At 39.7% G+C, this 24,621-nt stretch overlaps 1 protein-coding gene across 1 annotated transcript in view; it reads left to right on the forward strand.

Annotated features, from left to right (window-relative positions):
• cntn5 (contactin 5) overlaps positions 1-24,621 on the forward strand; it is an 85,918-nt gene that overhangs the window by 12,498 nt on the left and 48,799 nt on the right. Inside the window, 7 exon segments of the mRNA XM_079553441.1 lie at positions 3,054-3,134; positions 4,781-4,815; positions 4,818-4,889; positions 12,643-12,846; positions 17,808-17,931; positions 18,031-18,206; positions 23,118-23,213. Of these exon segments, the coding sequence (XP_079409567.1) occupies positions 3,130-3,134; positions 4,781-4,815; positions 4,818-4,889; positions 12,643-12,846; positions 17,808-17,931; positions 18,031-18,206; positions 23,118-23,213 (712 nt within the window). The 5' untranslated portion in view covers positions 3,054-3,129.

Raw genomic sequence — 24,621 nt, forward strand, 5'->3', positions numbered from 1 at the left:
TGCTGAAATTAATCTCCCAGGTTGAATTAACGCCTAGGCTTCATTTGGATAAAATTTACCCCTGCCTCATCGACCTTGAAGTTTTACCCTAGGGAACCCTTAGAGATGCTTTGTATTTGGGAGAAAATATAGAAATATATCAAACAAATATAGCAACAAAATAAAACCATCAATTTAAACCTGGCTGGATCAATTATTCAGATTTTGTTGCCAAAAAACACCTTATTTTTTAATGAAAACATACAATGACCAAAAAGCATTTTCTTTATCATATTCAGGTCTGTAATCGACAGCAAAAGGTTAAAATTGATATCTTTAAATTTGAAAATGTTCCCTATTTACCTGCAGTGTCTCACCTTAACAAAATGTCTTTTACTTCCAATACCTATTTTGTAGTTGTTGTAAGCAGTTGTAAATTAATTGTACACAATTTATATATTCTAGCACAACATGGAACACAATTGGAGTCTTTTTAGTCTTTAGAACAAGAATCCACAGGCTTCAAGACCCATTTGACTTTGTGCCTTTGAGGTGGAAACTTCAAGGTCAGTGAGGCAGGGGTAAATGTTGTTGGAATCTGAAAAAAAATATAGAGTTTTTGCGACTATTCGAGAAAATTTGGGGGTTGGAGCATAAAAAATAACAATTACAAAAAGTACATGGGATTAAGGACCACCCTATAAACATCATCACTGCAGTGTTACAGAAAATCTGTGTATCTAAAAATATTTTTGGGGGCTGGGCAATACTGTATGAGGGGACTAACAAGCAACAACAAGAAATAAATGCTCTCCACTTAAGCAGCATTTAACAAAAACTACTTTTCATTATATTCTGTAAGTCCTATCTCCACTCCAAACGATGAGCTTTAACTGCCATATAATTGGATGTGTGAACTCTATTACTACATATTAAGTATGATTACACTTTGAGCCAAATGATGTCTTCAAACATAACTCCCAACTGAAGTCTCTTGTGGGAAAGGTGTTTTGAAAGAACGGCACAGGAAGATTCAATTAAATGGCACCTTCAAATGATCAAACTATAAACATAGAGCCTCATAAGCAGTTCACCCTAAAAAATCTTCCAACTTTCATTTTATGTCACTTATGAGGCATCATTAGCTTATTTGGTTTCAAAATAATATTTACAGTTCCTCAACAAGAAACAGATGGCCATGTTTGCCCGGCAGATACATGTATGCAATTATGTGCGACAGAAACACACCGCCATCTCACTCAGTCATTTAGGCAGGCAGTATATTCTATGCCATGTTTAAAAGGTTTTCTAAATGTATGTATCCATTATGTTTAAAGTTATATGCTGCTGATGATCTGGTGGTTGAAGCTTCTCCTGTGTGGGCACTGTTCTGTCCCCAGCGTTGAATGTGCTTTATATTGGATTTAATTTCAACTCCAGATGTTTTAAAACTACAAAACTGCTTGTAGGTGTCTGAAGTTTATTTGGTTTGAAAGCTCTTCAGATTGATCTGAAATTCTGAAAGTACTTACCCTCTGAGAAAGAGGTGACTTGTTTGATGTCTTGAGCCCTTTCAAAGGCATGGAGTCCTGGAGCTTTCAGATTTAACGCTGGCGAGTGTCTATTAGACCTTCAGGACCAAATGGACAGGCATGTGCATTAGTAAGAGCATTGTACTTTTGTGGAGACTTTTCCTCAGTTCTTTATTCTTTTGTAAGGATGATTGCTTGAGAGTGAAGCTCGAGTCCTCAAATGACATGTCTGGCTTAGCTCTGAGACATAGCGTCAAGTGGAGTGAACTTTGAGTGCAGTTCTGCTTTATTTGATGCACACAGAGGACCACTGTTCTCTCACCATGAAAGCTAGATGTCTGACATGTCAGACACTCGCTTATTGTCTTCACAGATAATTGAAAAAGGCATTATTTTCACAGAAAAAAGATATTTGTATTTTGTTTATACAATATCCTTTGTCTTTTGTGCCTCGGAGACTTCAAATAATGGATTTAATATTGTATCCAATGCAGATTGTCAGGACTATTTGATTGTAAAAGCCAACAAAAGAGTTGAAAGCAGTATTTGTAATTGAAACTGCATGTTGTCATATAATAGAGTTAATCTGCTGAACAATGTAATGTGAATCACTGGGCTGGAAAACCATGATGGCGGAAGTATTGAAGAACGTGGACAGCTACATTTTTTTTCAAACACATTTTTTATTACATCTGTTGAACACATAAACCTTTTTGAGGACATCACTCACTGCATCCTTGTGAACTTTGCAAATGCATGGCTATTTGCCTGTGATCAGGTTTTTCCCCCTGATGGACTGTACTGGTAATAGGAAAAGGGAAAAAAACAATAAGAATAACATAAGATAACATAAGATAAGATTATATATTATTATTGATCTCACAATGGAGAAATGAACTTGTTACACACAGCTCTTAAAAACAGAGTGTGCAAATAGGCAGAAAATGTGACAACATAAACAATAGTATAAAAAATAGTAAAAATACTAAATAAAACATCGTAGTATTTTCTCAGCGAAATCATCTTCCCAAAAATGTATGTATGTTTGATAGAATGAGCAGCTGCACTCGTGCGATACTGTACATTTACCGTAGATGACATTCAGGCAGCACCATCTCAACTCAGTTTGTCTGTTGTCCTGCAATATGTTCCAAACACTACAAAGGGTTGTTCCCTAAACACATCTGTATCTAAATCCTATAGCAACAGTGATCTTTCAGCCATGACTTGCTGACAGTGACGGGCATGTTCTTGGTCTTGAAGCTTTTAGCAAAATCAAACCAGATCTGAAATCCTGGAGGCATCTGGCAGCTGTCTCGTCTGCAGACTTGTCAGTGAGTAAAGTGAGTGAGAGCTTTGAGCCACACGGAAAACCATCTCCACTTTTGTTGCTTTTCTGAAGACTGTGCCACTGGATGCACAATTACACGGGCAAACAAAGAAGGACAGACAGTTTATAAAGAAGTGACGCTTCCTTTTTGTTTATCTTTTCTTATTATTGTCTGCCTTCATGACATTGAGTCTTTGTTCTTTTCTCTGCAGAAACAGCGGCGTGCTCTTCCGTAATTGTTTGAGCCACTAGCCTTCTGCTAGTGGGTCCACGGAGGACACGGAGTAAATGAGGTGAGCAAGAGACACAAGTCATAAATCCTGTTGCATCTCCACATGCTTACACACTCAGAGGAAGAGATCTCAGATGACTGCCGGTACTTACACATCTGAGTAAAAAGACAAAATAAAAACATAGAATTATTCTAGAACGACAAACTACTGTATTCATCTCAATATAAGCTGTACTAATAGTGCGAGTGGGAGCGTGACTGTTGATTATGTCTTATCTCTGAAGTCATCCAATCATCGCTCTATTACAACACGCTATCTGTAACACTATCAAGTAAATTAGAGTAAAACGAGGATAGAGCCAATTATTCTCTTGAAGTGGTGCACTCACCTCTATAAAAGGGACAAAAGAACCAAAACCACAATTAGGCCCAGAGCATCATGGCTTCGTATAATTGGAGGTTTAACTGTTTTAGCCTCAGAATTAGCTGCCTGCCTGCACAGATGTTCAGCGTAATTGAGGTCACTGTATAGAGGCCAGCTATTAGTCCAGCCCCACTTGGAGTTTAGCTAAGTCTGATGTGTTTACTGTTCAGGAAAAAAGATCCGGCGAGAACGTCTTAAGAACTTTGAGGAAGGAGACGATCCGATGCACTCTGACTTTAGTAACAGATACAGATGTTTACATGCAAAAGCTAAATAGATTTCAAAATACACTGGAGATAAGCAGGGAGACAATAAAGAACTCGGAATCATATATCGCTAAAAAATATCGTATCGTGACATTAGGCGATGCAATATATGTATCGCAAGAAGCCACGATATATCGCAAACATCACTAAAGCCTTTATCGGACTGAGATTGACTTTTTTATTATTATTTTTTATTTATTTAGTTCAATCTTAGTCTCGTTGTGGTGCTGATGTTGTCTTTCTTCTTTTGAAACACTTTGCTGAAAAACAAGTTGCTTTTAATTAGAAAGGAACATATCGTGTTGAAATGGCTTAGTGAAATATCGCAATGATACTGTTATTGCGATATTGCACCGCCGTATCGTATATCGCAGTTTACTTCGAAACTCGCCTGTTTCTGCTCGCCTACGACCTACAATAGCCCTCCATCTTTGTTTCGATTTGTAGAGCGTGTTAGAGTTTCTTGAAGAGCGCTTTAAAAAACATATGCATTATTATTATTTATGAATACACACACAGGAGATAACACTCAGGGAAACCGAGGGCTAGAGGAAAAGTACTTTCTGCCGAGCCAAGCCTCCTTCCTCAAAGTTCTTAAAAAAAATAAAAATAACATCCTGTGGTGGCAGTGTAAGGAACAACTGGTTCATCCACAGCCCCAGAACAAATACCTCCACACATTCTTAAGCGAAGAAATAGGACCAAAAAAACACAAATTTCTCTGAAATATTGTATGCAAACTAGCTTTAAAATACTTTGGATGAAGAAATGTAATTGACTTATTGTATGTTCAAAGACAGTGGCTCAGTCGATTCTCTTGACCTGTATATTGATGTTGTAGCTCTGTTTTCTCTGTGAATAACTGCTCTTACTGCTGAGGTTTGTCAATGTCAACTGTCAATGTAAACATAAGAAAAGAAACCTGCAGAGTGAAGCTTCAGTTTGTGAACAGTAGACTGTGATTTATGAAGATGGAAGCATTCGGCTGACACTCTTTCTCTGTTCTGTCCAGTATAGCTTTAATGAAGAAGCAGACCTGCTAACACTGCTGAAGTGACCTCTTCAACAAGTATGGGGTCACCATGGAAACCATTTATTTTCTTCTCGATCATCAGTGGCCTTACAGGTAAGAGCTTCAAAGGACCTTTAGTTCACATGTGACTTTATGTTTTTCTTCCCAAGGTTGGTTTTCTTCAATGTTTAACACCCAGGTAGAAAGAAATGTGGGAAGAAAGATAGTTGAAGTTGATTTTATACTTTGAAGATGGTAACAGTTTACACAACAAAAGTTCCATATGCAAATGAAATACGCTTTCACAGTGACGTGACCATCTTTTGACCTATTTATTACTATGGCTAATGAACTTATCTATTTGGACAGTGAAAGGCATTTAAAGGCATGTCTTTTTTTACAAAATGGTGAAAAAATGTGTGTTCTTATGTGTCAACTTTGCTAAATATCCACAGTAATTGATTTATGATGATTATGTCTGCTGATGCAAATTAGCATTATTTATTACAGAATGCCTAGATTTTAGTCAGTAAAAGTTGTGTGAGTAGTGTAGAAAGTTTTGTTCTTCCTGCATTTACCTTTGCACAAGTGAAACCCGTGCAAAGGTAAGTGGAAGCTTGTTTTTGCGCCAAATTGATTGTCCTTTCTTAAGACAGTGGATACAATTTAAACATTGATGTTCTACACTACACTCTACATCAGTGCTCTATTAATGTGCATTGTCCCAATTAACAAAAACAACATAAAACATTTGGTTACTGAATAATAGTTGTTTTATTACAATTACTCTTCTTCTTCTTACTGTTCTTTTAATTGTTCTATTATTCTAAATCTTACACTGTCGGCACATGTTAGTCATTATGTTGATAATAGCAGCCGGGGGAAGCTAAAAGGTCCAACTGAGGCAAGCTGATATTTTAGCATCAGCTTAGAGTAGGTAGAGTGGTTCATTCTACCCAGTAATGCCTGTAACAAAAAGTACCCATAAAAATTCCACTTCAGTCTTAACCGTGTGGAGAGCTGAGTATGCTCTTACCACTCACAACTGTCTCAAATGTGTCAGGTTTTAGAAAGCGAGCGACACTTGAACAGCCTTTCAATGTTATCAGCAACAAGAGCAATGGGCAGCAATTCTCCGAGGCGTGATGCGGTCTTTGTCTATTATGATACTTTTGACATGACGGCTGCTGTAATGGATTATTGACCCACTACTCTCTGAATATTCAGATTTTTTTCTTTATCAGTGTATCAGGCTTTTTGTATTGTTCTATGTTTTTCCTGCTTCGAGTGCCTTTTATTTCTGCTGATATGGAAATGACACAAAACCAAAAGCTGCTTTTGTATTTGTAAGGTTCATGAGTAGTATGTCAATACTACAATACATCCCACTACTTTTGGCATGTGGGGTATGTTACATTTTTTGAATAAATAATTAAATATGGCCAAAATATAGGCGAAATATGAGGTAACACTTTCAAATCAAAAATGTATATTACTGATGACAATGTTGTTTTTGGAGATTTGTGTGATTCCACAATGTTTTACATTTTGGTTCTCAAAACGATTGTCCAAATCAGTACACACAGCAGTCCTTGGGTTACCAAGTTCTGTGGCTACAGTCATGAACATAATGAACTCTTCCTTTGCACAATCCCAGTACCTTTCCCCAATCGCATCCTACACAGTGCTAGTGCAGCCTCCAGACGCTAAAGCTCGGTAACTGAACTCTGGAGATTCTTACCTTTTGAATGAGTAATGATGTTCACATTGTGTGTGCTTGTGTCTTTCTCTGCAGCTAAAAGCAACCCAGGCTCAGTTGTAGTTTTTTTAAGCAACTAAGTGCACATCATTCAAGTAACTTTTTATAAAGCATAACATAAAACATAACATATATAGAGCATTGAATTTCTTATTTTAACAATTTTGAGTCCTTTGTGATAAACCAAATTGGCCCAAATTAATTGAAACTTCTTCTTTAACTTCTTCTTTCATCCATCCATCCATTTTCTTCCACTTTTCCGTTTCCGGGTCGCGGCACATTGCACCAGCCCCTTATGGCTCCTCCTGCAGGTGATGGGTCCACAGAAGGACGGCCTCATGATTAACCGGGCCTGTTAGTCTCTCATAAGAGGTTTCTGAACCGCTCTTTGTCTGACCCGTCACCTAGGACCTGTTTGCCACGAAGCCCCCGACAACAGAGCCCCCAGGATCATTTGGGTGCTCAAACCCCTCCAACACGTTAAGGTGGCGGTTCCAGGAGGTGTCTGCTAAACATTTCATCTGAAAACTTCATCATAGCTAAAAAAAAAATCTCCACTGAATAATTTTATTTGTTGTCTCCTCCCTGGAGAAGTTTGGTTTGTTTGCAATCTAGGGCAGGTACAAAAGCACAGAATCTGACAATAGAAAATCACATGTAACGCACAACACATCTGTGGCAGAGTTTATTTCATGATGGCACCAAACACAGCTCCACTGAGACCCAATACTAATAATGTACTTCACAGAATAGTTTTAGGCCCAATCTCAATTCTCCCCCTTAGCCCTCCGCTTAGCCCTTTCCCTTCGTTTTGCGCGTGCACGAGAGACGAAGGGGTGTCCCAATTCTATTTTGTGGCGAGGGGTTGGGGTGAGGGAGAGGGCCACATAGCCCTTCAAGCGAGGGTTTTTCTGATGCACACTTCAGACGAAGGGGTAGGAGGAGTTTGACAAAACACGGAAATAAGCTGCGAAATGAATTCACGAACATCATCACTAAGCACTCTTACAACATTTATAAAGTTGCAGAACTCTTCGTTCATGACTTTATTCACTTTGTGTAACAATTAGAAGAGTCTATTGCGTTAAACGTGTCAGTTCTATGTTTTCGCTTTGCTGCTGCGAACGCTTTATTTGCGCTGTATTGGCTGACTTTTGCAATTTCTTTCCAAACTTTCGATACGTCGCTATGCCATGACACACGGGGTTCATCGCCGCTGCGCCCTCTGTCTCCCGGCTGTCTGTCTCCCCGTGCCGCTTGTGCTCTGAGCCCATGTCCGAGGCTGTCTGTCCCCGGTCTGAGCGCACCTCAGCAGCCTCCGCTCAGGCCCGGGCTCAGAGCGGAGGCTGCGGGTGCCTGTCCCCGCCCTGTGCGCACTGCGAGCGGGTCTACCTCTGTCCATCCCCGCTGAGTGCGCTACATGAGCAGATCTCTTGCAGCTCTGGCTGCAGCCACAGCGACTCACGGTAGAAGCCGCAACACACGAACGGGGGAAGGAGAATGTAGCACCGAATGAAGCAGAAACAGATGAAAATCTGTTGGGTTTAGGATGAGACGAGTGCTGTTGTTTAGGTGTTACAGAACAGTATCGGTCAAGTGATGAACTGGTTTAGTAGTTTTTTTTTTTTTACATAACCAAAATCATCTGTGTTAATAGTAAATGCAGTCAAATGGAGGGCTGTCCCATTTCTTAGGGCGGTCTTTTCAACCCTCGCCCTTCGCCCTTGGTTTCAGGGTGTAGGGAAAGGGCAAGGGCTAGGGCTAGAGGAAGGGGTAGGGGTAGAAAAGAGAATTGAGATTGGGCCTTATTCACACTGAAAAGTTATATCTCACCAAAAGGCCCATTACATAATAGTATACTGACTAACCTATTAGTTAGTTAGTATTCTTTGTATAAAGTATGTGATACTTCATACATGATATTTTGTACTTAACATAATTATAATTATACTAACTACCGGTATTAATTATGGAAAATGGTAAGTAGTCTGAACTCATATAGTGCTTTTCCATCTACATTAGACGCTCAAAGCGATTCATGATTAATGATAATTAAGCATAGCCTTTAACCGTAAAAGGGATGTACTGGTGAGAAACATTCATTGACTTCTGCCCTATAGGATGGCTCTATGCAGGACTGTAGAAAGTTATTCCACCTTGTGCAAAGCATTAACTGCCTGCAACGCTCATGTATGCAGAGAAATGTGGAAGGATTTGTTACATGCTGCAAAACTGCAGCAGCAGTTTATTGTTTACAAAGAGAAGTAAACATTTAAAATACAAAGTTTCCGTGAGGTCTCTTGGGGCTGCTGCTGTTGATAGCATGCCCTCTCCATTTGCTTTGGAGCACAGTGCATCTCCACATGAATAGTCAATGCCATTCAAACCTCAAACGCTAATAAGTATTGCAGAGTGCATTTTAGTAAAAAGTTGTATTTTTAATCTAGCCACCATGGGCTTTCTAACTTTCTCTAGTTGGCAGAAGAACTTAAAGATTTGACAGTGCCTTCTATTGTCACAAAGTGAAGCACAAAAGTGAGAAAATTGGTCACATTGTTAAGTCTTGGCAGTCATGCATCTTTGTTGTTCACTGTGATCAGCAGTTTAATCAGTGCCGAGGGAGTTAGTGCGTGGATGCATGAACATCACAATGCGCCTGTGTGCTGAAGCCAATGTTTTTATATCACCATCACAAATAGACTTCATCCAGGCAAAGACTGTAAATCATCTTGTCATCAAAAGTTTTGCTAATAATTCTCTGGCTTATCTTATACTTTAAATCGATGCATATAGTCACATTATTTTGGGCTTTCACAAGGACTGCATGCACAACCTGTCGCTGGTGCACCACTGTTCTTACTATTCTTAATGATGCTGTAATGACCATGAGATCGACCCATTTATTATACTTCTTCATAAAGGCTGAAATGCTTATCCATCCATCCATTTTCCGTTGCTGGGTCATGGGGGCAGCTGTTTGGAGCTGCCCAAATCACCCTGCACCAGCCCCCTCCTGCAGGTGGTGGGTCCCCAGAAGGCCGGCCTCACGATTCTCAGGCCTGTTGGTCTCTCATAAGGGCTTCTGAACCGCTCTTTGTCTGATTCATCACCTAGGACCAGTTTGCCATTGGAGACCCCACCAGGGGCACAAAGCCCCCGACAACATACGTAGCTCCCAGGATCATTCGGGTGCTCAAACCCGTCCAACATGTTAAGGTGGCGGTTCCAGGAGGGGTGAAATCCTTATGCTTTCTCATTTTACATGAACACATAAAATGTGAGGAAAATCTTAGCTTTACTTCATAGTTTAGGGCTCCACATTTTTGGAAAATCATTAAAGGTTTTAGGATCACAATTCACAATTTAATTTTAAAGATTCAGTTCAAATATTGCATTTTAACTGAAGAGCGTAATGAGACTGAAACATAAATAACTAAATTAATATCAGAATCAGAATTTTTCCTGCTGATAAACCATATACATAATGTTCTTCGAATACTGTCTATTGTTCCCAGTCTGATTTACTGAAAAACAAAACAAAAAGAAACCTGTGTAATTAGCACTTTTGTGATCTATAACCACCTAAAACCGTGTGTGCTGCCCGTCATTGTTAAACTGCAATTTGGATTTTGGAGGAGCCAAACGAGCTTGCTGACGTTAAGACCCCGAGACAATCTGATAAGTGCCTCAGACCCACACATCAGGAGGAGGAGGAGGAAATGGGAGCATTACTGACCGTTCCATAGAACAGTTTTTTGTGCCACAGTGCACACCGTTCATCATAACACAGCTATAACTACACCTGGTGGTAATGTTATTCCAGATCAGCCATTATTACTGCAACGTTAAGTAACCCTTAATCCAAGCAATAAACGAATCAACTCGTCATCTAACTTTTCATTGTTCGCTCTCATCATATCTCCGGTTTATGCTGACGACTTCAGATTCATGCAAATGCATCCTCACACGCTCAATTTTAACCATGACAACATTAATACCATGTATCATAAAATGACGTACAGTGCGGCTTCCCAATGACTTCCTTTTGTCAAGGTTGATGCAGAACACCGGATCAGGAAATAGAGCAGGTTTTAGTGAGCTGTCTGCCATTATGGAGAGTGAGCTGAGGCTGCATATGATCTATGGATTGTTCTATCTGTAATGATATTCTGCTGAATAAATGGTCTCAAGCATAATCAGCTTCAGTCAATATAATCTCCCCGTGAAGGTCTTCATTAATCTTACAGGCTACGGCTAATCATGTCCGTCTACTTGAGCCCCACGAGCAACGCACCAACTTACAGTACATTATTTAAATGAATTCTTCACACCACTCCCTCCCAGCTGCGGCCGCGCGCCTCTAAACCTCTGGCCTCATATCAACAGAGGCAATGATAGTCAATTATGCTGTTGGTCTATTGTTCAGAGCTGTATTCTCTCTGTCATGTCTCAGTAAATGTGTATAGTTTAGGAGGGGGGGGGAATATACTCAAATCTAAAACGATTTAGTATTTGTGAACTCTTGTTTTCCGCGCTCTGAGGACAATAGACCAGCACCATGGACAACCACAGTATCCGTCATTTGTACTGAAAAAGAAAACGTTTAAAAATGCCTAACTCCATCAATTATATTTTTCATAAGGAGCCATCTTGCAATAATACATAGCTAAGTCATGTGTAGAATGTGTGACCTGTCAAATATGTGAGCATCATCCTTTATATGATTAAACTAATTTGTATGAATAGTTTTATTCTGTCAACAAACCGAAAAAGAAATATTGATTGTGTTTACCAGAGAAACAGGTTCTTCTATATGCTATGCTTTCTTCATTTAAAATGTCTGCTCGGCTCTTCGACAGTGATATCATCCAGTTAGTTTTTTTTAGTATAGAACAATATTGTTAAGATTGCACATTCAAGCACCCTGATGTTGGAAATAAGCCCCGAAAAAACAACTGAACAACGCAATAAAAAGGCATTAAGTTAATTGTTGGTGCAAATTATTTCTTTTTTTAACACGCCATCTGAGAGTTGGAATAAAATGAATCCGGAGGCATTTTCATGAAGGTTAATTTGAGTGAACCTTATTGGATTTTTGCTGTGTTGACACATGTAATTGTTATGCATTTGACTTTTTAGACTTGTTATGTTGAGAATCACGTAATGAGGATATGGCTAAATTAACACAATTGCTGCCGACAGTGTCCTTAATATGTTCTCGCGTAAAATTAGTGCAAGGAGTGTTTTAGCTGATGGAAGTGATTTCTAAGGGGGAAAAAATAGAGTAATTATTCGCTGCATAGCCACTAATTGCTTACTTATTATTTTTAAAGCTCGCAATGTAATATTATTTCAAGTGGAGTTTCATATCCTGCCTCTCCCCTGAATATGCACTACAGTAATTGCCCACTCTCTGTTTGTAGATAGGAGTATTTTTGCGTCTGACTGGTCCCTAAGGGCACGTAATTATTTTTTAGTTTACTTCAGTTCTATTTTATCATGTAGCGGAAAACATTCCGGTGTCTCTTCTTAGTCCTCTGCTTATCTTTTGTGTGTTTGTTTTGCGTTTGTTCATTTTCTGTATTTATGATGCATGTGGTCTTTATTATCAGACATTAAGCCAACTCAGGACAAGCAGAATTACATATTTTTAACAGTATACATGTACATGCTGAGACTGCTGTAATTTTCTGGTTTTGGAAAAAGTCATACAAAATTGTGTAGAAAATTCTATCTCTCATTCTTCTGGAATTTGACAAAAATGAATAATAAATGTGTATGAAACATATGGTTCCCGCTGTATAAGCGAACTCAATGTAATGGTAATGAGCGACGTATTAAAACCATGACCTGGACCTGTTCCTGTTATGCCATGTAGCTTCAATAGACAGGCTGTATCAAGTATAGTGAACATTATTTTATTGTAAGAGCTTAAAATGTACACGTCATCACTGTACATTTCCTTTCCAGTCGACATTCAAAGTCAATGCTTTTGACATGTATCAAAATGTCAAAGAAACATTCCCCTGTGATTCTGGAAATGCTGCTGTTACTCAACACCATGCACAGATTTTGATGACAATTATAATCTTTATTCTTGTCCCACAGACTTTACAGAATCGGTGGCAGGCCGGCCTATGACCTACGCCGCAGCAGTGTTACGAATGAAATCAGACAGCTCTTCGTCGCTGCTCAGCTCCCGCGGCCGGCCTCGACACAGTGGACCAGCCTCTCCTGACTGGTCCCTTTTCTCCAGCTATTCCTTGTCATCCCAGTACCTCCTCAACTCTCAAGAGGACTACAGAAGTGAAGGTTTGACCAGCCCTTCTGCATTTTCTAATGTTGACCAAGCTATATTTCGGGCTTAAATTGACAACCGAAAGCATCTTCATTAAAAGTTGCATCTCGCCTGTTACAGTTCGGTAGCAGACGGATTTTAGCCAGAGTTGTGTGAAGAATGTATTATGGATGAAGCAGTGATGAGTAGAGAATAGAAACAGAGCAGTGCAACTGGAGCCAGAAGTGCAGAGGCGGAAAGTGAAGGGCCGAAGTGCAGAGTGGTGTGAGCCGGGACAGTGTGAATGAAGCAGCAAAGGTGAGCGACCAATAGCGCTGGAGACTGAATGGCTGTTGGACAGAAAAACTGAGCAGAGGAACTCATGCATCATGGGAGTATAGAAGAAGGTTGTTTTCAATGTCAATTTGAAGTAAAAAAAAACAAAACTAAATAATATTATGGTATTGCTGGATGCTTGTCGTGTAATCTGAGCCTGGTACAAATATACTCTGATGTTTGACCAAACATTTTTTAGTGTCATTGCTCTGTCTTTTTCATGATCTCTTCTCTTTGTCCTTTTCCAAAGTTTTGTGCAAAACAGATGAGTTTCATTCACAGCTTATTCCAGGCTGAGAATTGAACTTGTGGGTCAGTCAGAGCGAATGGCAGGTGGCTCATCAGTGTAGAGTGCATTTTTCTCACCTGCTGACACAGGCCTAACTCCTGGGTAAAACCACACCAGATTTATGTCATATGCTACTTCCAGCTGCCAACACTGAGCCTGTATTCTCTCATGTCATGTGTGCAGGCCTCCTGCCTGTGGAGATCAGGTGTGGAAATGAGTTTCACCTATCCATCTCCAGTGCACTTGGTCTGCAGTGACCAGGGTCACGCCCTGTGTGAAATTGAAGTGGGATTAAGGCAATATCCACCTCTCTCTGTGATCCTGTCAGTACTGAGGCGATTGATATGATGGATATCTTTGTCAAAAAGATGTAATATGTAAGCTTTAGTGTGTGGAAACACACTGTCATAAATCTGCAGCAGTCACCTCTTGACTATAGTGAGAGCATGGACTGTGGAGGATTTAATGATTTAACGAATCACTCTAATCTTTCAATTATGTCAGTGGTAATCTTGACACCATAGAATGACACCCTGAATGACTAGAGAACAAAATCATGTGCACCATTCTCTCATTAGAGTTAATTCAGGCTTTATCTTGCAAAAATCTAATCAGTGTATTAGAATACTAGTCATAGCATAATCTGTCTTTTTAGAGAACATGGTCTCCTGTCGATGTTGCTTTCTTTTGACAACATCATCAATATCCAGCCATAGCATCACTTCCATCTCTGAGACCAAGAGCAGAGAAATGCCCCTCCACTGTCAGCGGCGACAGGAACATTGAGAGCACATTGTTGTTTGAGGAGAACACAGAAGCCGAGCATGAATGCTCTGTCAGCTATCCAAAGACAATAGAGCAATTTTAGTTTTGGACACTTTATCTGTAGTAGAATGTGTCTGGTTAATGAGGGCTCCATTTCTTCACTGTGGCTTTTAGTGAAGTCAGTTCTGCATGTTTGAAGAGAGCGTTATATGAAGCTCAATGCCAGTTCACTTCACCTTGAGTTGAAGTATATCTGCCTCTTGTTAGTGCAGTGCATTTTTGTGCTCATTAAACAGTACCATTAGTACCATGGGCGGCACGGTAGCGCAGCGGTTAGTGCTCTCGCTTCACAGCTAGAAGGTCCGGCTTCGATTCCCACCTGGACGGGGGCCTTTCTGTGTGGAGTTTGCATGTTCTCCCCGTGTCTGTGTAGGTTTCCTCCGGGTACTCCGGTTTCCCCTACCACTAAAAACATGCACAATAGGCCAGGATGAATGATGTGTGTGAGTGAATGTATGGTGGTGGTCAGAGGGTCCGTTGCCGCAGACGTGTGTAGTCGCGAAAGCGCCTCTGACAGTCTCCCCCAGGGGAAACTGAAGCTACAAACGTAGTTTACCACCACCGAGTATGGAGTGCATGTACAATTGTCTCATGTAAAGCGCTTTGTGACCATGTCTGTGAAAGGCGCTATATAAATAAAGATCTTCTTCTCTTCTTCTTCTTCTTCTTCTACCATTAGGAACTAATGCAGACAGTTATTTTTAGTTGTTTAGACTTAACAATGCCTGTGTTACTCAAGATAGTAAAAATACAAAAGTTCTAGTCATTTAAGTCATCTGAGGACAATAAAGAAATAAAGGCATTGTAGTCTTCCTTTCTAAAGACGTACTTAGTAAAGTTGTGGCTGCGTTTTGTAACTTTGCAATGAATCGGCTGAAACAGAATTAAGCATGATTTATTGTGACGCGTTGTTAACCTGATCACAACACTGTGTACAGTGTGCTGTTTTTCACAGAAATAACACATTTTGTGGTTTTGAATGTGATGAATGAAATGATGGTGGTTCACTGTTGAAAGTGCTTTATCATAAGTTTTATTCAGCGCTGTCAGAGGTTCTGGGGAGAGAAGAAAAGGCAAAGGACATGAATGTCAGCTCCATTCAAACTGTCAGAACACAGACCCGAGCCCAGGTGCCCCGGATTATGAGGACTGCTCCATGACCTGAGATGTAAGGGTCGTCCCATATCACTTATTTAAGAAACTGCCAATCAATGTTTTAGGTCTTGTCTTGGAATGTGAAAGTCGACATCAGATTCCAGTGCGCTGATGAAGTGAAACATTGCCATTCATTTAATGCAAGTCCAGTTGTTGTTGATGTTTGATTAGGCAGTGTTTAAAGTTGTACGCCCCATTGCTCCTCAGTTATGTGCCAAATGTGGACGTAATTTAACACAAGCTTTTCTATAGCACTTTCCAAAGCCTCTCATAGAAGCGGTGAATGTTTTAATGACAATACTGCAATGTCCTTGGTGAAAACTGAAGTGTTATGTATGTAGCTCAGCATTCACATCCGTGACGATACATTCTCAGAAAACGGTAAACTTAAGTGGACCCTGAGTCTCTGAAGTTAAGATCAACACCATTCTTCTTCTGTCCCTGGGCAAACAGCAGCGGTCCAGAAGATATAAATGCAAGTGAACACGGCTTTATATGTGTGTTGATCTTCTCAAAGTGACGTTTCCAAATGTGTATTTCCCCCCGTTGAAAGTGTAATCCAACCTGGCTGTCAAGTTGCAGAGTTGCTTCCCATTTGATTTCAGCACTCCAGTCTCCTCACATACTCTTTAGTTTGGGGGTAGACTGAAATGTGAATATACAGTAAGTTTGCAAATAATCGTAGTATGCCCTGGATATGGTTGGCACAAAGAAACACAGAGACAGAACACATTTGCGTACCACTAGTTATGGTTGTCAATGCAGAATCTTTAGGTGTGTAGATGTAATATAACAGGTAAAGATAGCAGGTGCATTGTAAAGGAATTAAAGCTTACTAGCCTTATACATTCAGTGCAAGTCTGAAAATAAGACAAACTAAACTGCTGTATTTAGCTTTGCTTATTTTAGACTGAACACTTTACAATAGACTTTAGACTTTAGAACAGGCCACCGTTTTTCCATACTGAGATATGTTCTGAACTTAGACGAATTGATGCGTAGCTGTCTGGTCTTTGTGCGTGCGCTCAGTCACGCAAAAAGACCAAACATTGTTGTTAGCATTTAGCCTCTCCTCCTCTCGCCTATGGGGCCATAGAGGGGGGCGACGTTAGAAGCAACCAAGCTCTTCCACGTTTTCCCTATTTAAAGGGACTAAGTGCAAGTACGCGTAACTGCAGCTTCTTTATTGAGCTCGTGCATAACGGCACTCTGGACACGAATTAAGGATTTTAGAGGCAGTTGTGGTGAACAGGTCTGAGCTCATTCTACACATTAGGACATTGCCGGAACATGTAGGGGAAGGAAAATACTTATTTTTTACATTTTTAAACTCCGTATAGTTCCTTTAAATACGGTTACATGAGTAGCTACATGATCCAAGTATAGGTACATGAAATTAAACATTTCGATTTTCTAAGCGGATAAAAAAAAGATACAATATTGTAAGGCGTAATAATACCTTAGGAGCACTTCGACGTCCCCGCTGTAAAGTCGAAGTGCTCCTAAGGTATAATTTTGTGATACTATACTTGGATTGTGTAACTACTCGCGTAACCGTATTTAAATAAGGGAAAACGTGGAAGAGCTTGGTCGCTTGTAACTTCACCCCCGTTGACCCCATAGAGGAGTTCATAGGCGTTCATTACTGTGGTATAGAAAGTGGTATGCAGTATCTTTGTTTCCCTCTAGTATTGAAATTGAGTTTGTCTTTTTGTTATTGCAGCGCTGCATTTAGCAGTAGTTTATTTAAAATATATATTTGCTTTTTTTAATGATTTGGACCAGATTTACACTGACCTAAAAGTGCCGCTCTCGGCTCAAGAGTCCCTTTAGGTCGACCTAACTAGAGCCTGTGTGAAAACGCCCAAAGTCTCTGGATTATTGACAGTTGCTTTTTTTCTGAATGTCCGTGATTCGCTTTTCAAATGTGACTATGCTGTCTATTGTAACTCCAAGATATTTGAAACTGTCCATTGTCCACTACTTAATTTATCCTCTTGTAATTGTCTGTTGAGCAGTCATTTAAAATAGCTTCTGTATGAACTCTTCTCTTCAAATAAACTTGTCTTACCTGATAACATGGACATAGTAAAGGAGAGACAGGATTATGTATATATATGTAAATTTTGTTCATTACTGTGGTATAGAAAGTGGTATTCAGTATCTTTTTTCCCCTCTGGTATTAAAATCCAGTTTGACTTTCCATTATTGCAGCACTGCACTTACTGGTTGTGGGTTTATTAATCTTTGTAATATAAATATATTTGCTTTTTATTAATGATTTGGACCAGAGTGCGCTCTGTGGTGTATATAATGATTCTGCAAGACATTTCTTATATGAAAAATAAATAAATGAGCACTAGGTTACAATTCTGTTTTATCTTCCAACAGAGATGGAGGAATGTGGGCCTGCTTTTGTCGAGGAGCCAGATGATGTTATTTTTTCATTGGATTCTGATGAAAAGAAGGTCATGTTGCGCTGTCAAGCACGAGGAAACCCACCACCCACATACAGGTGTGACATAAGTCTTTCTACCAATTCGTTACAGCTCTATTTAACTACCCAATGGTATTCATTACTGCTTTTAATGAAAAATAAATGCTTGTTTTACAGCTGGTTTGTCAATGGCACAGAGGTACATGCAGAAGCGGACTACCGGTACAGTGTGATAGAGGGGAACTTCATTATAACCAATGCAAGTGAAATCACAGACTATGGGAGGTACCAGTGCAAAGCAGAGAACATCTTTGGGACCGTCCTGAGCCGAGAAGCCCTGCTTCAATTTGCATGTGAGTCTTTTTATCGAGATTCCGTCTTTTCTCGGCTCCATCACACAATCACGGGACTATAAAACATTCTTGTGCACATCCTGGCTTTGAATGTTGTTGAAAAAAATTCCACGCTGTGTTAAATGGATGTGGGACAGGTTGTTCGAACTCTGTGCTATCACAAACCCAGTACAAGTGTTTGTTATCCTTAAATATTCAAATGGCAGACTTTGTAGTGTTTCTATGCCTATATGGATCTGCCATGTTGGCACTTTGGAAGATAGAAATTTCCCCAAGACAATTGCTGTTTTACGGGAAGAGCAAAATCTCAGATAGATGTCATTCGTCATAGCAGGCGGTGAGATGGGTTTTGTTGCTACTGCAAACTTGCACAAGTAAGCCTAGCCTAAAATAGAAGTAGTACTTAGTTGCAACATGAATGAATACAAAAAGATGAAGTCTGTTAATCTGTGTTGATTATTTTCTAATCCTATGCAAATACCCATTAAAAGTCACAAATGTCCTGCCCTATTTTTAGATGCAGACAGTGCATGTTGTAATGTTTACAATAGACTCTATGTTTGCAAACAGAACTCTACTACAGCAAAATAAGTTGGATGCCCTAACTTTAACCCTAAAATGGAATAACTATCATTACAAATAATGAAGCATGTGGAATGTGTATTTAAATGATCATTTAAAAAGTTATGAATCAGGTGGAAACAAACTTAAGGTGAGACAATTACCTTTAAGCTCCTGTCTCTTTGAATGAACACATGTGTGCTTGGTTGCAGGCACAAACTCTAGACTTTGTGCACATAGGTTGTTGCGGTGAGTTAGTTTGAAGTTTGCTGCTACTGGCTCTTCATGATGCTGATCGGCTGCACAGCTAACAGGCTATGTGGCCCCAAATGCCACGTCTCCCTGGTAAATGAGAGCAAAAAAAAGCACATTTCTTCCTCCAGCAATTTCTTGGCCTTTCTCCAACACATCAGAAGCAAAGGCAGCACACACACGGGGGGACCAGGGGCTCTGAGCTGGGAGGAGGAAAAGGCATTGTTGCTTTTCTGGATGGTTTCCATTGGAGCTACAATGATAATGGCCATATTGACATTTCGACTGGGAATGTACCATGGCCATTATATAGTTTCTACAAAGTATGTAACCAGCTAGTTATGGAGGAATTACAAGATCTGTGACAGGGTTCTTTTTTGTGGATTAAATGTTGCTGGTGGCTTTGCAAGCAGTAGCTGATGCTGAATGACAGAACGTTGACAAGCTCATACTATGTCGCCCAGATGGTGAAGCACAGTCGTCTTTGGAAAAAATGTATGGTCCAACATGTACCTTCGTCTGTCCTCAGACACTCTCTCCTCCGCTATTCTCTTGGTTTTATTTCCATTTCTGTAATGTTTTAACAGGGGAAATATACAGTAAGGCTGGCTGGAGTTGTTCCATGTATTAATGCACTTATATGTAAGGACATTCAGGCTGACAAATGAGCATCTATTTATAGCTCTGCATGCATAATCACTATTATGTATGTGACGCTGAAGTATCTATCTACATACTCATACTTATCTACTTATAGATCATTTATGCTAATTTGTTAAAGCAGTGTATCTGTAGTAATGATCACAGTTTGTTTGTGTCTCGTGATTATAGAACTGCACATCTCATTATGTTTACTTGTACAGTACATTCACGGTATGTAGTGTTTCAACTGAAATTTTATAGTGTGATGTTTTTTATGCATGTTACGGTAGTACATCTCAAGACTTAGTTGTTTCTGCATTCGGTTCATTTGAGACACCCCATTTACATTTCCCTCTGATTGACAGGTGTGTCTGCTGACATTCGGTCATTGAAACGTGCAGATATGATGAAATGTGTTTTTTACTCAACAAACTCATGTTAAAAATGGTCTTCTGATACCGGGAAAGGTCAAGTTACAATCAAGTCATTATATTGTTGAGAATGTATGACGTTATTTCTGTGGACTAAAGGTCCATAGATGCACAGAACATATCAAACTATTTGCAGCAATTACAAGTATCAGAAAAGATAGAAAACACTAACCTTTCATAAGAGCGTTCCATTGGTGCATAGCCTTTACCAGCTCAGTGTGTATCATGCAGTACGGCTAAGTTTAGTCTCTTTGATCAAGTGAGATAATGGTGAGACTGAAATTGAAGTGAGGTAAGATGGAACTTTTGCTTTGTAAATAAAAATGTAGGCCTGTATACGTCTACAGGTCTGTAATGAGGTCCATAAATTTTGTAAAACGTAGTGCAAGTTTTTTTTTTTTTTTTTTTGACTATCCCATACCATAGTCAAGTGAACTTAGAATTGTGGAGCAAATTAAGCCTTTTCTGTGATTAGAAGAACAGCAAGCTTTATTTTGATAGGGCAAACTAATTTGTTTAGGTTCACCACTGTCATGACACATTGGCTCATCTATTTGTCAGAACACCGCTGTTTGCAATAGCCATTTTTTTAAAATTGCATTTTATATACAGTGGCAAGAAAAAGTAAGTAAACCGTTTGGAATTTTCCACATTTCTGCCTAAATTGGTCACTCAATGTGGTCTGATCTTTATCAAAATCACAGGAATGATTAAACAGTGTCTGCTTAAACTAATACCACCCAAACATTTACATTTAATCATATTTTGTATTGGCCATAACATGTAGACATTCACAGGACAGCGTGAAAAAAGTAACTACACCGCCTGAATCTCATTGAACTACAGCAGTTTTGTAAAGAGGAATGGTCCAAGATTCATCCTGATCGTTGTGAGCGTCTAATCTGCAACTACAGAAAAGCAGTTATTGCTGCAAAAGATGGATCAGCCAGTTGTTTAATAGAAGGGTTCACTTACTTATTCCACGCTGTTGTGAATGTCTCAGGTTTTTCTGCAAAATATCTTGATAGACTTGTGAATTCATTTTTCTATTAATGATAGCACGTTGTCGAGGCCCTGAGGCAACAAAACAGCCTCAAACCATGATGCTCCTGCACCATACTTCACAGTGGGGATAAGGTTTTGATGTTGGTGTGCTCTTCCATTTTTCCTCCACACATGACAAACAATCCAACTGTAGATGTCCTCAGTTTGCTGTTAAAATAATCTTCAAATGTTGTTGGTTGATGAGGATCGCTCTAGGAATGTTTTGCAATCATTTAAAAAATATCTTTCTATCAAAGTTTTCCATATTCAATAGAGTTAAATAGAGTATAGAGTAAATTGTCATCTAGCGCCTTTCTACCTGCTTTAGGCACTCAAAGCGCTTTACATCAAGGAACCAGTCACCCATTCAGACTCATCCATAGACCAGTGTACGCAGACACTGGAGGCAAGGAGGATGAAGTGTCTTGCCCAAGGACACAACGACAGTGTGCACCTGCTGGATTCGAACCACCGATCCTCCAATCACCCCACCCCCAACTCTCTGCGCCACCGTCCACTCATCTCGAAGATGTTTCAGAGGATGTTTTCTTCTCTTTGTTTTGAAATTCTGAGCGGCTGAACTCATACTCGGGCTGTTTTTCATCCGTGACTTTGAAGGCAGCAGGCAGAAAGCAGGCTTCTGATCTTTCTCCCCACAGACCTGTCTCTCTGCAGACACGGTCCTGGCACAGTTCAGGTATCCAGCTGCTTTAAGGTGTACCGTAGTAATTAAATGAACTCCACACTTGCTCATTGCACTAGATACATCACACACAAAAACTGTTCATAAATCAGCACGAAAAGTTAACAAGTAATTGATTGCAACCTTAATTAACTATTACTGAGCACCCGTCTTTATTTCTCAAAAATGATCTGTTTTGAAATGGGAGCGTTTCTAAGAAGTAGACGCGTAATGTACGGTCATTTTTAATACTTTTATAGCCGTGCAGTATACATTATTTAGCAAGCATTAATATTGGATTCATTCTCGTTTGCAAGGGGGAATTAAAGGACATTAAAACTTGTTTTCTTTAATATGAAGCATGCTGTGGTTCTTTTTTCATCTCTAAAACCATGGTTTAGTGCACAAACCATCTCCGGTCTGTCTCACATGCTGGCTTGTATCAAATCGCTCTAAAGCTTTAATTTTTCTAGCTTTTTTCTAGTATTTATGAGGAAATCTCCCTGTGAAAAATACTTTCATTTAGCTTCTTTATCTTTTGAGGAATTGCCATACGATATAATGAACCAAAAACATATATTTTAAAAGTTATCCCATACTAAAACAGCTGTATTGAGTCGTCTGAATGAATAATTCACATTTTCACATAAATGTGAATGCACTTATGTGGTGAAGGACATCAGTTGTGCTGGGGGTTAGTAATTACTCTAGTTGTCCTTCAGTAGCATTGAAAAATTCTTTGTGTCAGACGACATTAATCAGAAAGTCATGTGGTTTCAAGAGCATGTATTTCTTAATGAATGCAGATGTAATGGCCATTTGAATACCAAATCCAACTAAAGGACGCTGATCTGTGATTTAGCACCAAGGAAAAGGGGAAATAGCAGTAGGCTGACAGTAAGACAGAGTGGTGGCAGCTGCTGCTGAATCAATATTTAACATGTTGACAATCAGTCACTCTCCATCCCCATTCTCTGCTGGCAGGTTTTTAGTACCAATAAATCACACATGGGATGCAGGCCAACACGATTAGATCTAAAATGTGCGAGAGGATCATCCCATTGAAGAAGATTATGCATTCAAACAATTCTAGAGTCTGATCCACGATCCTAGCACAGTTCAGTGGAGTTTTAAACATTACATTACAGGCTGTAAGATTGTTGATTTGTTGTATTTGTTACAATGTTTTCAGTTACCCAGGACAATAATAGGTCATCTACCTATGTGTGTGTGGATACAGCTATGGCAAAAGTACAGCCAAGTTGTTAATGGATCATTTTCATGTACATTTCTCTGTAGATCTCAAGGAATTCAGCACAAAGACGAGAGGAGGTGTTTCTGTACGAGAAGGTCAAGGTGTGGTTCTTATGTGCACCCCTCCCGCACATTCACCAGGTAAGATTTTATTGTCTTACTATATACACACATAATTATAAATACCACCGCATCAACAATATAGTACGGAAATAAAACAAAAAAATAGACACACAAACAATTAAGCAGAAAGATATAGAGTATATAAAAGAAACATTAAAGAGGGGGTATTATGCTTTTTTCAGCCACATAGCACCAGTCTATAGGACACTACAATGATGACGAAACCTTCTGTTGGTCTGTCAATGCAGTAAATTAGAATAACTGCCTTGTATAAAATTGCTCTTTCAAAATGGCGTTAGCAAATGACTTGAAATAGGCCTCTGTCTCTTTAAAAACCTCTGACCCTTTCCGACACGCCCCCTCCACACGCTGTCTGTGGCATCACAACAACACTCCGCTCGTTGTCTCAAGTATTGAAACTACGATCGGTGCATTTTAATTTTTATTGTTGGAAAGGAGCTACTGTTTATCACTTTGTGAACAATGGCCACACAGGATATTATTTGGAAACAAACCTTCCACACCGGACGCTTGGAAGGGGCTCTTGCCTGAAAAATAACTGCTGTTTGGAGGCGATCTCTTTGCATCTGCCATGCCCTATGGATCTCTAACTATACCCCCATGGACGACACCAGGATCTGCAGGAGCCCATACGATTCAAAGACGGACATTATCTGTGCAAGTGGACAATGGTTTTTCGAGGTTACCCGTTAGCTTGTTATAATCGACTACAGCTCATTGTTGATGAAAAGTCTGTAATAAACCACAAATGTGTAAAGCCAGGCTCATTGTGTGATCATCGTAAAGGCTGCTTCGAGTAGTTGCCGGCTTTATTGACGTTATTTGTGCATAATATGCTGCCTGTTTTCAATGAATGTTGTGAAGGTGAAGGTTGTTAGCTTGTCGCGGCTAATAGTGCCTTAGCTCCGAGAGAAACCACTCGGCTACGACTCACTGTAGATGAAATGTGAGCAATAAACTACACAATCAACAAGCCAGGCTCCGTGTGTCATCATCATAAAGGCTGCTTCAAGCAGTTGCCTGTTTTAGTGACGTTTTCAATGCATAATATGCTTGTATTCAGTGAATTTTCCCGTTAGCTTGTCGCGGCTAGCTTGTTAGCTCCGGGAGAAAACCACTCGGCTATGACCCATTGTAGATGAAATGTGAGCAATAAACTTCCAAATCAACAAGCCTGGCTCCGTGTGTGATCATTGTTAAACGGTTCTTTATGTGTGTGGTGGTTTTATTGACTTTATTTGTGCATATTTCTCGTTTCCACGTGATGACTCGAGGTTTAGCTTAGCATTAGCTTTCTCCGGAGGCTCTGTGCATCATCAAGGCCCAGCGCAGAACCAGACACTGAAATAAGTGTTTCCTGGGTGTTTCGGTAACAGAAACACTGATGTGTGTCTTTGTAAAAGTC

This window comes from Gobius niger, assembly GCF_951799975.1.
Source record: "Gobius niger genome assembly, chromosome: 1".
NCBI lineage: Eukaryota > Metazoa > Chordata > Actinopteri > Gobiiformes > Gobiidae > Gobius > Gobius niger.